Source organism: Telopea speciosissima, chromosome 9 (assembly GCF_018873765.1).
Source record: "Telopea speciosissima isolate NSW1024214 ecotype Mountain lineage chromosome 9, Tspe_v1, whole genome shotgun sequence".
NCBI lineage: Eukaryota > Viridiplantae > Streptophyta > Magnoliopsida > Proteales > Proteaceae > Telopea > Telopea speciosissima.
This window is the reverse complement of record NC_057924.1, coordinates 57,161,620-57,174,836: the sequence shown is the minus strand read 5'-3', so window position 1 is coordinate 57,174,836 and position 13,217 is coordinate 57,161,620. Positions and strand designations below refer to the sequence as shown.

Genomic DNA, 13,217 nt, shown 5'->3' with positions numbered 1-13,217 from the left:
CCTAGACACTAATCTTTGTATTTCTTTTATCCATTTCTTAATACAATCTGTTCTAGTAAAAAAAAATGGTATATTTAAACTATTGGTAAATATAATTTATTTTTAATAACATTAATGAGGTTTTTTGTGAAACAGTTTTAAAGATAATTGTAGATATCAAATAAATTGAGAAGATTTCACATGGCCACAAATTAGCTTGTCTTTGTATCATCCAGCCCATTAGTTGTTGTGAGTCTGTCCATATTTCTATGGACTGTTATTTCATCTACAGTGTTCCGTGGACATCAAATCCCATTTTAAATCTTTGTCAAGATCATCCCAAGAAAAAATAACAACCTTTCTTTCTCCATCTTTATTTCAATAATTGAGGTTTGCCACTAATTGGACCCCACTTTGATGTTTTCTTTTTATTTAAAATTTTAAAATAAAAACAAAAAGAGAAAGAATGGTACTCAGTTAGGCAACACACTCCCCCTACACCCAGACACAAGGGTGTGCGTAATGACCGTGACATTTCTTGAAAAGTTGGAAATGATTAGAGGTGTGACAATCAATTCGCACACCCCTGTGCTGCGCCACCGGGTGGCGTTATCTTTCCTTAAAATAAATTATTTGCAAAATTTGGATTGGACCAATTTTATCAATGCATAATGGTAATTACCTGAAAAAGTACAAATTAGATTATATTCTCGATTCTATTAATAATATAACCTGCATCAACTCTCTCATGGGGCAGTTGGAATCTTTGTTCTTCCAAAACTTTTGATCTTTTTGTTCCAAAATAGCCATATTAAATATTAGTAGAACAAACAAAAAGATACCAGTAAAGACCCCTTTATACAAATTGAGACTCTTTCTCTATCCTTCACACTTAGTAGAACTTAGCACAAAATGGCTCCCATCTTCCCTGACCGGAATTCACTGTTGAACTTCATCGTCCGGGAAGGCAACGGCATAAAAGGTCTAGTGGATTCCGGCATCTCGAAAGTCCCCGATGAGTTCGTTCAACCTCCACATGAACGAATCAACAAACTAGACACAAACTTCACACACCATATACCCTCACCCATAGACCTGTATCAGCTTGATGGACCTAACCATGATCAAATCGTTGAGGTTCTCACAAAGGCTGCAGAGACTGTAGGGTTCTTTCAGGTTGTGAACCATGGTGTCTCAACCCAACTGCTTGAGAGTCTTAAGGACACGGCGCATCAATTCTTTAATCAACCACCGGAGAAGAAGGCAATTTATCTCCAGGAAGTGAACACAAACCCGTTTGTGAAATATATGAGCAGCTTTGCGCCGGAGAAGGAGGAGATGTTGGAATGGAGTGATCACTTGAACATGACTTATGTAGGTGATGCTGAAGCTCTTAAGTATTGGCCTGAAGAATGCAAGTAAGCTTCCTAACATATAATTTTCCAAAGTCATCCAACCCTTTTTTTCAAGGTTAATAATACAAGTTTGGGAGAGGGTTGGAAACACCACCGCTAGCTTTCCGGGTGTAGCGGCTGTGCCCAATCGAAAGGGTGGGATGGAGAGGGCATGGGGGATCATTTCCATAGGGGTGGGAGAGAGAGTTTTGAGTTCAAAAGTTTTTTTTGTCACCACCTAGGGAGAATGAATCTCTTCATCCCCAATGATTTGACATTATGATTGAAATCTTGAAAGGATATGGGGGTCATTTCATTTCTATAGGAGTGGGAGAGATAGTTTTGAGTCCTAAAGTTTTTGCGTCACCACCTAGGGAGAGTGGAGAGTGAAACTTTTCATCCATAGTGATTTACTCTATGATTGGACTCTTGAAACAGTAAATCTCATCATTCTCCTTCCTCCTTTTTGTCAAAGGTCCAAAATACCCTTCAGTTGAATTAGAAGATTAGATCCCTCGCCTGAGGAGATTCTCTGTTCACCATTGGTGAAGGAAAACTTTGTTTTTCTATCATGAGTTAATGAGTTAAACGAGTTATGAATCATGTCTCCAACTAAGTGTGCATTTCAGGCCAAATTTGGGGTCACCTATGAATCAAAATGAGTTGTGCATTTCGGACCAAATTTGGGGTCATCCTGAATGGCCGAAATGGCCACCCTATCTCACCTCATGTGTCTGGGCATAGCATGCGCCCTGTGCTCTCCCGAGCAGAGAACATCACTCCATATATTAAATACAAATTTGATTTGAAATCCCACTTTTGGGGTTGCCATCCCTAAGGCAAAGGACAAACAATTTGACTTGAAAATCCACCTTCGGCATGGCTATTAGAAGAAACTGCAATCCAAAACATCAAATTAAGACACATGGTGTGACTTTCGAAAACGATGCGTAGATCTTTCTTGGGAATCCAAGATGTTAGAATAAACACCAAACAAAACATGAACAAAAACGAAAACAGAGATTTAACGTGGTTTACACACCAATATGGTATACTACGTGTCCACTGGCGAAGCTGAATTCCAATCAAAGCCAAGATACAATATCAAAGTTGTTGTTGCTAATGTTTTAGTTTTAATTTTTTTCTGATAATCTATCAACATAAGCTCATAGCTGCTATCATGAAGTAACAAAAATTTTGTAGGGAAGTCACATTAGAATACCTGAAGACTTCAACCAAGATGGTGAGAAGGATATTAGAAGTCTTGCTTTTGAAGCTTGGTGTGACACTGGATGATCAAGCAGCTGATGCTTACATGGCTTCAAAGATGGTTGGAATGAACTTCTACCCAAAATGTCCAAATCCAGAGTTAACAGTTGGTACTGGTCGCCACTCAGATGCTGGTACCTTAACTGTGTTGCTACAAGATGAGGTTGGTGGGTTATATGTGAAAGTTGAAGATGATGAAGAAGCCCATGCCCAAAAAGAGGGACAGTGGATAGAGATTCCACCCATTCCAGGAGCTCTGGTTATTAATATTGGGGATACCTTACAGGTACGCAAAATAATATTAAACGGTAAATTACACGTCACTCCCTAGTTTTCAAACGAAACTCAGATCATCTCTTGATTTTTGAAAAAAACTCAAATCATTCCCTCTACAGCAACGGTATTAGTCTCTTGTTAGTTATTGGTGTGAAAGGACTATTTTACCTTTGTACTAAAACATTAGAATTAAATTTATAATACTACCCTTCCTTCATCTTCAACATTGGTCAAGGGTAGTTTAGGGATTTAAATTTATTTAACTGGTTGACATCATCACTAAACAGCATAAAACTAACGGTAGGGACTAATTTGTCATATTGGGGTCTAAACTAGGGGTGATTTGAGTTTTTTCAAAAATCAAGGGGTGATCTGAGTTTCGTTTGAAAACCAGAGGGTGACGTATAATTTACCCTAAATTAAAACTCCTTCAAATATGTTATCTCAACTCTCACTGATGAGCTTATCAACCTATTTGTTTAATTTCTTAGATACTGAGCAATGGAAGGTACAAAAGTGCAGAGCATAGAGTTCGAACTACAAATACGCAGTCAAGAGTGTCAATCCCTATATTTGTTAGACCTCAATTGACAGAGAAGATCAAGCCACTGCATGAAGTGGTAGAGAGAGATGGAGTAGCTCATTACAGAGAAGTCCTTTTTGAAGAGTACATGAAAAACAAATATGGGCAGGGTCATGTAGGGAAGAGGACTCTTGACTTTGCAAAGGTCACTCTATCCTGATCCATGACCCAATACGCCCCCCCCAAAAAAAAAAAAAACCTTTGGTGAGGGTCATTGAAGAATCTACATTTATGTGAGCTTGTGGATTGGATTGGTATTCCTTTGGTTACTACCACTGTATTATGTGTTGATCATAAATGTGAGAGTCTCTCATATGTTAATTGATAGTAATTTAGTTGTTCTTCTATGGAGGTGGATTAGCTCCACTATCAATATTCCTATTGCGAATGAGTTTCTTTCTTAAAAGCTTCTTAACTGGGCTAGGGTTGGAATATTAAGGCCCAAGGGTAAGGGCAAACCGGCCCTGGCCGAGGCCTCGAGCTAAGCCCAACCCGGCTTGAGCTTGTATATATAAAATATAAGTAAAAAAACACAAGGCTCGTCTAGCCTTACCGAGCCCTGAAATGACAAGAATAGGAGCTGTCAGGATGAATCAAGGCCAACCCGGCCCAACCCACCCAGCCCAATTAGGGTCAATCAGGGTCGGATGGGTTGGATTGAGCCCTGAAGGGTTGGGTCTGGCCTGCAATATGGGGTAGGCTGGGCTTTGGTTGAGCTAAGAGACCAAGGGTTACGCTGGGATTTTATAAATTCTTGCCAAGCCCGGACCAATTAAGGTCAATCAGGGTCGGATGGATTGGATTGAGCCCTATAGGATTGGGCCTGGGCTGTAATATCCCAGCCCGATCTAGGGGTAGGCTAGGCTTTGGTTGTTCTAAGAAACCTACGGATGGGCTGGGATTTTTAAAATCTGGCCCAGCCCTACACGGTTGCACCGCTTGTTTGAGCATAGGAGTCCTTGATGATCTTCCCCATGCAAGAGCCCACAACCAAAGCATGGAACTCATCAGCCATGGTTGCCCTCCATTTAGGATCCTTCGGAGATGAAGAGAAACATTTGGTCTCTGTTTCAATTTTGGAAGCTAAAGTTTTAAAGATAGAGATTAACAATAAAATGACCGATGGTCCATGGGGTTATGGGAGGAGGGGAAGCGGATGGGCAAAGAGATGGTGAAGTGGGTGATGAACAAGTAATATGCTCGGCATTAGATTCATTTCAATAGTAAGTTCTGATCGAGCTGGTGCAAGTGTTGGGTTTGCAAATTCTGGGTATGTGCCATTTGTCCTTAAATCCGAGCATTTGTACATTTCGTAAGAGGCAAGTATACCCAAGGAAAATCGACAAACCGGAACTTGAAGCTAATTTATTTGTGGGAGAGACGGTCAATGATGTTAGGAACTTAGGTCTCATCTTCAAAAGTTAAGTCGTTAAGGAGAGGTTGTCCAAGTACCTATTAACCCATCCACATCTTCTTTCATATCCGATGTGGGACTATTTTTCTGCTTTATGCGTGAATATCCCAACAAATGATGCAGCTGCAGTTGTGCGAGGTTGCAAGCAAAGGAACAAAGGTGTGGCGGCGGTTGCAAATGGGTTGCAACAAAGGGACGATCATAGTGGATTGTGGAGGTGGTGGTGGTGGTGATGGGTGGGTGTTTGGGGCACCTAAACACCGCCTTACAAGGGTAAAATTGGAAATAATTTTGGTTTAGAATAGAACCTGTTAATAAGGCACCCCAAACATCACTTTTCAAACTTAGAGTACCTCAAAGTTCTTTTTGTAAACTTTTATGGACTGTGTTTTCATCCATAGTTAGCAAAAACGGGAATGGCAAAAAACTGAGTCTTTCGGTATGAGTATTAAATGATAAAAAATAACAAACAAAAAAAAAAAGCAAAGAACGGTAAAAAATGGAAAACGAACGGTAAGAGTTTTAAACGTTTATATTTCAAAAAAACTGAACCAAAAAAAGGGCATTATTCTCATATAAATTGAGGAATTTTTATGTGAAATACATGCTTCTAATTTTGGTGTCCATGCATTGACCTTGAGTTGAAAGTGATATCATGAAAAATGTAACCCTTTGAGTCATCTTTACATGGTGAAAGAATCAGGTCGTTTAGAGTTCAGGAGCGAGGGATATGTCAGTTTAGTAAGTCATTGTTCAACATATCAAAGGTCTTAAAAAATGCTGAAAAAAACATAAACGTATTTTAAACATGTTTAAAACATGAATACTTGTCGTTTGCCATTTTTTCCTGTATGTTTGAAAAACATATGGCAAAACGAGTTTAAAACGATAAAAAATAAAAGTTTTAAATGTGTTTTTACTAACAAAGTTTTCATATGCAGTGCTCCTTGGATTCCATTTTTGATCTCTTTGACAAAACCACTTTTTAATCTTTGTCTAAATCATTCCAAGAATAAAATTACAACCTTTCTTTCTCCATTTTATTTCAACAAATTGGGTTTTGCCATTTGGACCCCACTTTGTGTTTTCTTTTATTTAATTTAAAATTTTAAAATAAAATAAATCATTGAAAAATTAAGGATTGGACCAATCACAAGCTATGCCTTGCATGTAATTATATCAATCCACCAACTCTCTGCCCTCTATTATAAGTGGAGACTTTTTCCATCCCTCACACTTAACTAGTAGAACTTGTAAGGATCAAAATGGCTCTCATCTTCCCCAACCGGAATTCTCTGTTGAACTTCATCGTCCGGGAAGGCAACGGCATAAAAGGTCTAGTGGATTCCGGCATCTCAAAGGTCCCCAATGCATTCGTGCAACCTTCACATGAACGAATCAAAAAACTAGACACAAACACTCCTTCTATACCTCCTCCACCCATAGATATGTACCAGCTTGATGGGCCTAACCATGATCAAATCGTTAAGGTTCTCATAGAGGCTACAGAGACTATTGGGCTCTTCCAAGTGGTGAATCATGGCGTCTCAACCCAACTGCTTGAGAATCTGAAAGACATGGCAGATCGGTTCTTTAATCGGCCACCAGAGAAGAAGGTAATTTATCGAAAGGGCGCGAGCACGAACCCGTTTGTGAAGTATTGGAGCAGCTTTGCGCCGGAGAAGGAAGAGGTGTTGGAATGGAGTGATCATTTGAATATGACTTATGTAGGTGATGCTGAAGCTCTCAAGTATTGGCCTGAAGAATGCAAGTAAGCTTCCTAATATAATATTTTCCAAACTCATTCAACCTCTTAATTTGCATGTCTAGGTTAATAATACAAGATTGGATTTCATGCAATCTCACAAATCATATCTCCAACTAGGGGCTTTGAGATGGTAGGAGTTTGCATGGTTATAGTCTTGTCAGTTTGCTTAGGTCCTTGATGTCGATCGATCTTCATATACTCGAGGAGTTATATCTCCATTTAGTGCCTTAGGGTTTTGTGTTGGACCCTCCAATAAGGTGTACAGGTCATGATGAATTTTGGCACAGCTTTGTATAAAAATGAGCCGGACTCAATTTGGTTAAAAAAACCACCTGGTTCAAAATTGAACCTAAATAGGTCGAATTACATATCAAAACAAAGCTCTTAACGAGCTCTTCAAGGGTCAGATATAGAATCCTCTCTCTCTCTCTCTCTCTCTCTCTCTCTCTCTCTCTCTCTCTCACATCTCTCAAAGAGATAACAGTATTATATAAGAAAACCCTAACCCCAGAAAGTACATAAATGCCCTCGTCTTGAAAACTATTTGGTTCAGACCTGAACCAAAATAGCTCGAAATACATATCAAAACGAAGTTTGAATTTCCCATTCAAAACAACATTATGAGAGAATCTAATATGATTTTCTCTTAATTAGTGCAATTTGTTTTCAATTGCAACCTCCATTAGTATTAACAATTTTTTTTAGGGAATTCCTTGAATAAAGGTGCAAAGACTGACATCCAAACACAACTCTAGCTCAATTTCTAACCAATTTTTTTTTTTGGGTTTTTGATAATCTTTCAACATAAGCTCATAGGTATCATGAAATTTAAAAAAACAAAAAAATTTGTAGGGAATTCACACTAGAATACCTGAAGACTTCAACCAAGATGGTGAGAAGGATATTAGAAGTCTTGCTTTCGAAGCTTGGTGTGACACTGGATGATCAAGCAGGTGATGCTTACATGGCTGCAAAGATGGTTGGAATGAACTTCTACCCAAAATGTCCAAATCCAGAGTTAACAGTTGGTACTGGTCGCCACTCAGATGCTGGTACCTTAACTGTGTTACTGCAAGATGAGGTTGGTGGGTTATATGTGAAAGTTGAAGATGATGAAGAAGGCCATGCCCAAAAGGCGGGACAGTGGATAGAGATTCCACCAATTCCAGGAGCTCTGGTTATTAATATTGGAGATACCTTACAGGTACACAAAATAATAAATTAATACTCCTTCAAATAAGGGAGACTGTTCTCGGTGCGGCAGCCCAGGCTGCGCCCAGGCACATGGGGATGGGCGCAATAACCACCCTGCCCCCTGAGTGGTAGGCCCATGTTCCTGGGCGCAGCTTGTGCTGCGGCACAGAGAACAGCGCCCCTCAAATATATTATCAACTCTCACTAAGTCTATCATCATAATTATTGTTGTTTTCTTAGATACTGAGCAATGGAAGATACAAAAGTGCAGAACATAGAGTTCAAACTACAAATACACAGTCAAGAGTGTCAATCCCTTTATTTGTTAGACCTCAATTGACAGAGAAGATTAAGCCACTGCATCAAGTGGTAGAGAGAGATGGAGTAGCTCATTACAGAGAAGTCCTTTTTGAAGAGTACATGAAAAACAAATGTGGGCAGGGTCATGTAGGGAAGAGGACTCTTGACTTTGCGAAGGTCACTCTATCCTGATCCATGACCCAATACCCAAATCAGTTTCATTCAGCTTTTTCCTTTGATCTTCTTCTTGCAATCTTGATAGCATTCTTAATGCCACAGCCATGTCTTTAATTAAAGAATCTATATCTATGTGAGCTTGTGGATTGGCTTGGTATTCCTTTGAATTGGTTTCTACCTCTGTATGATGTGTTGGATCATAAATGTGAGAGTCTCTCATATGCTTATTGATGGGAATCTAGCTGTTTTTTGTTAGGTACTTGACCGATACGTCAAAAGCTCCATAACTGATGGAACGTTTTAAATCAAGCCCTTTAACCTATCCCATACTAGACTGGTCCAATCTAGCGTCCATAAACTAGAGTGACCCCATTAGGCACATAACATTCTTCTATGGATACGGCTTATCTCCAGAGATCCATTATCAATATTCCTATTGAGAATGTACTGTTTTTTGTTAGGTACTTGACGGATATGCCAAAAGCTCCAGAGCTGATGGAACGTGTTAAATCTACTTTCGAGCTGTCTCTACTGCCGTGCACCCCAAACACAGCAAGGCGGTAAAAACTGCCTTAACCCCGCTCGGGCAGGGATAGGGCGATCCTTTTGCCGCCTTGCTATGTCTGGGGTGCACACGGCAGTGGGGGTAGCTCGGCAATAGAGGGTCCTCAACAAATCCTTTAACCTATCTCATACTAGGCTGGCCCAATCTAACGCCCATAAATTAGAATGGGCCCTATCTCATCTATGTGAGCTTGTGGATTGGCTTGGTATTCCTATGGTTTCTACCTCTGTTTGATGTGCTGATTGCAAATGTTAGGCTCTCATATATTTATTGATAGTAATCAAGTTGTTCTTTTAATCCCTAGGGTAGGGCCAAACCAGGCCTGGGCTGAGTCCTCGAGCTGCGCCCGACTCAGCTTGGGCCTATATAATTATGCCAAAAAAAAAAACAGGGCTAGCCCGGCCTTGCATAGAGCTGAGATGACAAAAATAGGAGCCTGCTAGGATCAATCAAAGCCAACCCAACCCAATCTTACCCAATTAGGGTCAATCAGGTCCAGGTTGAGTTGGATTGAACCCAGCAGGGTTGGGCCTGGGCTGTAATATCTTAGCCCGACCTAAGGATGGGATAGGCTTGGGATAGAGGTAAGGGACCTAGGGTTGGACTGGGATTTTAAAAAATCCAGCCCAGCTCAACCTGGTTGCACCCCTAATTTGGGCATTGGAGTCCTTGATGAACCATTCAAGAGCCCCCAACCAGCGCTATAGCCACCGTTATATATGGAGTTGCCGCCACCGGCGACCGTGAGATGCAAGTCTCCATATAAGTTTTTCCTTCAAAACCACTGTCCTCTTAGGCTGCCTTTGAGATAGACTAAGGCAGGTGAACTAAATAGGATGAGAATTGAAGAGTAGGTGGAATGGAAAATGGATTTTCTTTAACTGACCCGATTAACTGGTTAATTTATTTTTGGTTCGGTTTAGAATCAAACCAAATATTACAATTTTATTCAATTCAGCTTCTATCGATTTGTTTTTTATTCCGGTTCAATATTGACACATTTATTCAAAGAATTCCTTTATTAATTGGGGTAGGTTGGATAAGCTTTGAGCGAACTTCCCTTCTCTCTACCCGACCATTGGCAACCATAAGTCCTAACATTGACTCCCAACCCAATTGTAGTGAAACGAATAAACCTACGATTCCAATCTAATGGCCAATGACATCAACAACCACTCATATCATATCTTTTCTGTTTTTTTTTTTTTTTTTTTTTTTTTTTTTTTTGGGTAGAACTCATAATAATATCTTCACAACTTGTGATTCTCTGCAAGTCAAAAAGGCATCTCCAATAATTTCAAGAACCTTCCTTTATTGTTTAGATCATTCAAGTTCCCAACACTAAAACTAAAATACACGCAGAGAAGCAAAGCATATTCCCGGAAAAAAGAACTCAATTTAGCATTTCACAAATCTTTATATGCTCACTAATCACTGAGAGTATACATTTTTCATCCTTCCTACTCATAAAACAAACTTGTATCATTCATCCAATAAGATCCCTAGGGGTATCAAACGGTCGGTTCAGTCTGATTTTGGTAAGGATGAACCGGTCTTCAGGTTGGACAGGGCCAAACAGAACTAGCACAATAAGGGACTGTTTGGTTTCTGTTCAGTTTGGGTGTAGTTAATTTTGATTTTCTATACATTGAAGATATGAATTGCAAATCAAAGCAATTTACCAAAACTGAATTGAACCGTTTGATTTGGAACCGAAAAATCAAACATGGGCACAAGTACGAGCCGTGTTATTCTTCTCCTGAACTGCAGTACTGGGATAAAAAGTTGAATAAATGATACGAGATCAGACTAGCTTTAATTGTATGTACACAATAGTTATTTTCACAATATTGGCTAAGAACTGGTAGAACATTATATTTGTACACTATAATTGAAACATATGAGCAATTGTTTGTATTGTATTATATTTTCTTCACTGAGCTGTTAGCTTATCCCCGTTGTATACTTTTTTGTTAGATCGATTTAACTTTGATTTTAAAAAAAATGAAGCTATTTATTAAAACAGTTCAACCACAGATTTTGAACCAATTAAAATCAATTAAACTCTATAACTATTGAACCGGTTATACATACTAAACCAACAACAAATTATACGTACAATACGAAGCAGTAGCAATTCTGTTATGAACCTCACTCACACAAGCATCTTCATAAACTATCCAAAAGAACCTAACCCCTCATCACCCCCCTCCCTTGAAGACAGAAAAGAAAAAGTTCCACGAACCTTACTTTTTACCCCAAAGCAAGCAAAGAACAAAAGCATATCCGCATATTCCAGAAACCACGAACTCAATTAATGAGATTTTTAGAATCCAATTCTAAGATCATCCCTTATGGCAGGACAAATTATTCATCCTTCCTAGCCAGAAATCAAACAAGTCAACAACCCAGATTATTTCAAAAAAAAAAAAAAAAAAAACTTTGTGATCACACCACTCAGTGCGCATTTTAGAAGTCATCACCACCAAACCCACCATCATCATCGTCATCATAGCGTAGATCATCCTCGACCTTCTCTGCCACGTCATCGGTGATCTTGTCCTCCACGTATTCTGCTCCCTCCACCAATGCTATCCCACCCAACACACCTGCAACTGCACCCACAGCCAATCCCGTTCCCATCCCACCAAACTTACTCTTTTTCTTCTCCTCCACAGATCCGCCGCCATAACCATACGCCGGCTGTTGACCGTAAGCCTGAGTTTGACCGTATGCCTGAGATTGACCGTACGCCGGAGCATATTCACCCGGTGGAGGCGCCGCCGCATAAGGCGGTTGAGAGGAATACGGGTAACCGTAGGGGGCTGAGTAGTCCCGAGAAGAAGCGGAAGCGGCTGGGGGTGGAACGCCATAAGAAGGTGCGTAATATGGATCCGGTGCACGATAGCGAGTGTCGACCACCACGATTTTCGCCTCTACCTTGCCATGGGGACGGCCCGATGGTCGCCGGAGCTGGAGAGTACGGAAAGCCGATTCGCCAACGCCGACATCATCAACGATCTCCCTGAGTGGGACCCGCGCGGAACCGATCAAGGGTTTGGTGTCTTCGGCGGCGTTGGCTTGAACGATGTCGATGTAGAGGGTGGCTTCGTCGATCGGAACGATGAGAGGAATGACAAGTGTCTCGTTCCAATTGGGACATGTGTCACCTTCATTGTCGACGGGAGTGGAGAACTTGGCTTTGGGATCGACCCAGACGACGGCGTAGGGCTTGAGAGGGCCGTGACGCCAGTTGATATTCTTGAGATCTCTGGCGGAGGAGATGGTGACTTTGACTTCCATTGGAGCTCTGGGTTGGTAATCGTAACCGTAAGAAGACATTGTTTAGCTTCTGAGAGAGGAACCAGATGGATCTGAGATTGTCTGTGTTGCTTCACAGTTGACAGAAGTTTGAGTGGTATTTATAGCTCTGAGTGTTTTAGAATGCCCTTGATTTAGAATCAAAATTACGAAAATGCATTGGAAAAGCGGGGCATGAAAATGGAGCGGGTCAGATGGAGATCCATGTTTAATTTAAGATGTAATGTTTACACAATTCTTGTTCAAAATTATTTCCCTTCCCCTCCCCGGCTCCCCCACCCCCCAAAAAAGGGGGAAAAAGTAAAAGATTAACTATTAGAATTCTCATGAAATGACCAAAATCATCTATTTGGACAAAAAAATGATGCTTCGTATAATGTGTTTAAAACGGTTCTCAATTTGAACACAATAAAGGGGCACTCTTCTCCGTGCCACAGCGCAGTTTGAGCCCAGACATATGGGGGTGGGCATAAGGACCACCCTGCCCCCTGCACAGACTGCCCATATGCTTGGGCACAGGCTGCACTACAGCACAAAGAACATTCTCCCTAAAAGAAAATAAACATTTGGATAATAATAAAAAATAAATAAAAAACAAAATTTTCAAATATTTGAATTTGAAATGCGAAAAAACAACAATGTACTCATATAAATTAAACAAAAAAATAAAAGAAGTTCCCTACTACCTGACTGTAGTTTTGATTAAATAAATGAATCCTCTATGAAATCTAATAAAAGAGAGAGAAACTTTTATGACATATCATCCCTTCACATGAACATGTGGGGGAGGAGGTTGAAATTTAATTTTTGGGTTGGCCTTATATAAAACTTTTATATATTAAATAAAGACCTATCTTAACCTCCAAGATAGATCCCAAATCAACCAGTTATAGCACATTTGCTTTAAATTTTTTAATTTTATCAATTATCATATTAAATTACGTTAATGAATGCACCTTAGAAAATTTAAGAGCAAG

The 13,217-nt window shown here is 40.0% G+C and overlaps 2 protein-coding genes across 2 annotated transcripts; one reads left to right on the top strand and one right to left on the bottom strand.

Moving 5' to 3' along the window:
* The first annotated feature begins 859 nt into the window (after positions 1 to 859).
* On the top strand, positions 860 to 8,459 carry LOC122640930 (scopoletin 8-hydroxylase-like). The gene is made up of 6 exons (XM_043834224.1): positions 860 to 1,397; positions 2,577 to 2,928; positions 3,410 to 3,659; positions 6,347 to 6,686; positions 7,536 to 7,887; positions 8,118 to 8,459. Exons 1-6 carry the CDS (start codon positions 892 to 894, stop codon positions 8,367 to 8,369), a joined length of 2,052 nt encoding a protein of 683 aa, XP_043690159.1. The 5' UTR covers positions 860 to 891; the 3' UTR covers positions 8,370 to 8,459.
* Positions 8,460 to 11,249: 2,790 nt separating this feature from the next.
* LOC122640929 (protein SRC2-like) lies at positions 11,250 to 12,277 on the bottom strand. Its single transcript, XM_043834223.1, has one exon. It carries the CDS (start codon positions 12,259 to 12,261, stop codon positions 11,389 to 11,391), a length of 873 nt encoding a protein of 290 aa, XP_043690158.1. The 5' UTR covers positions 12,262 to 12,277; the 3' UTR covers positions 11,250 to 11,388.
* Positions 12,278 to 13,217: the final 940 nt, after the last annotated feature.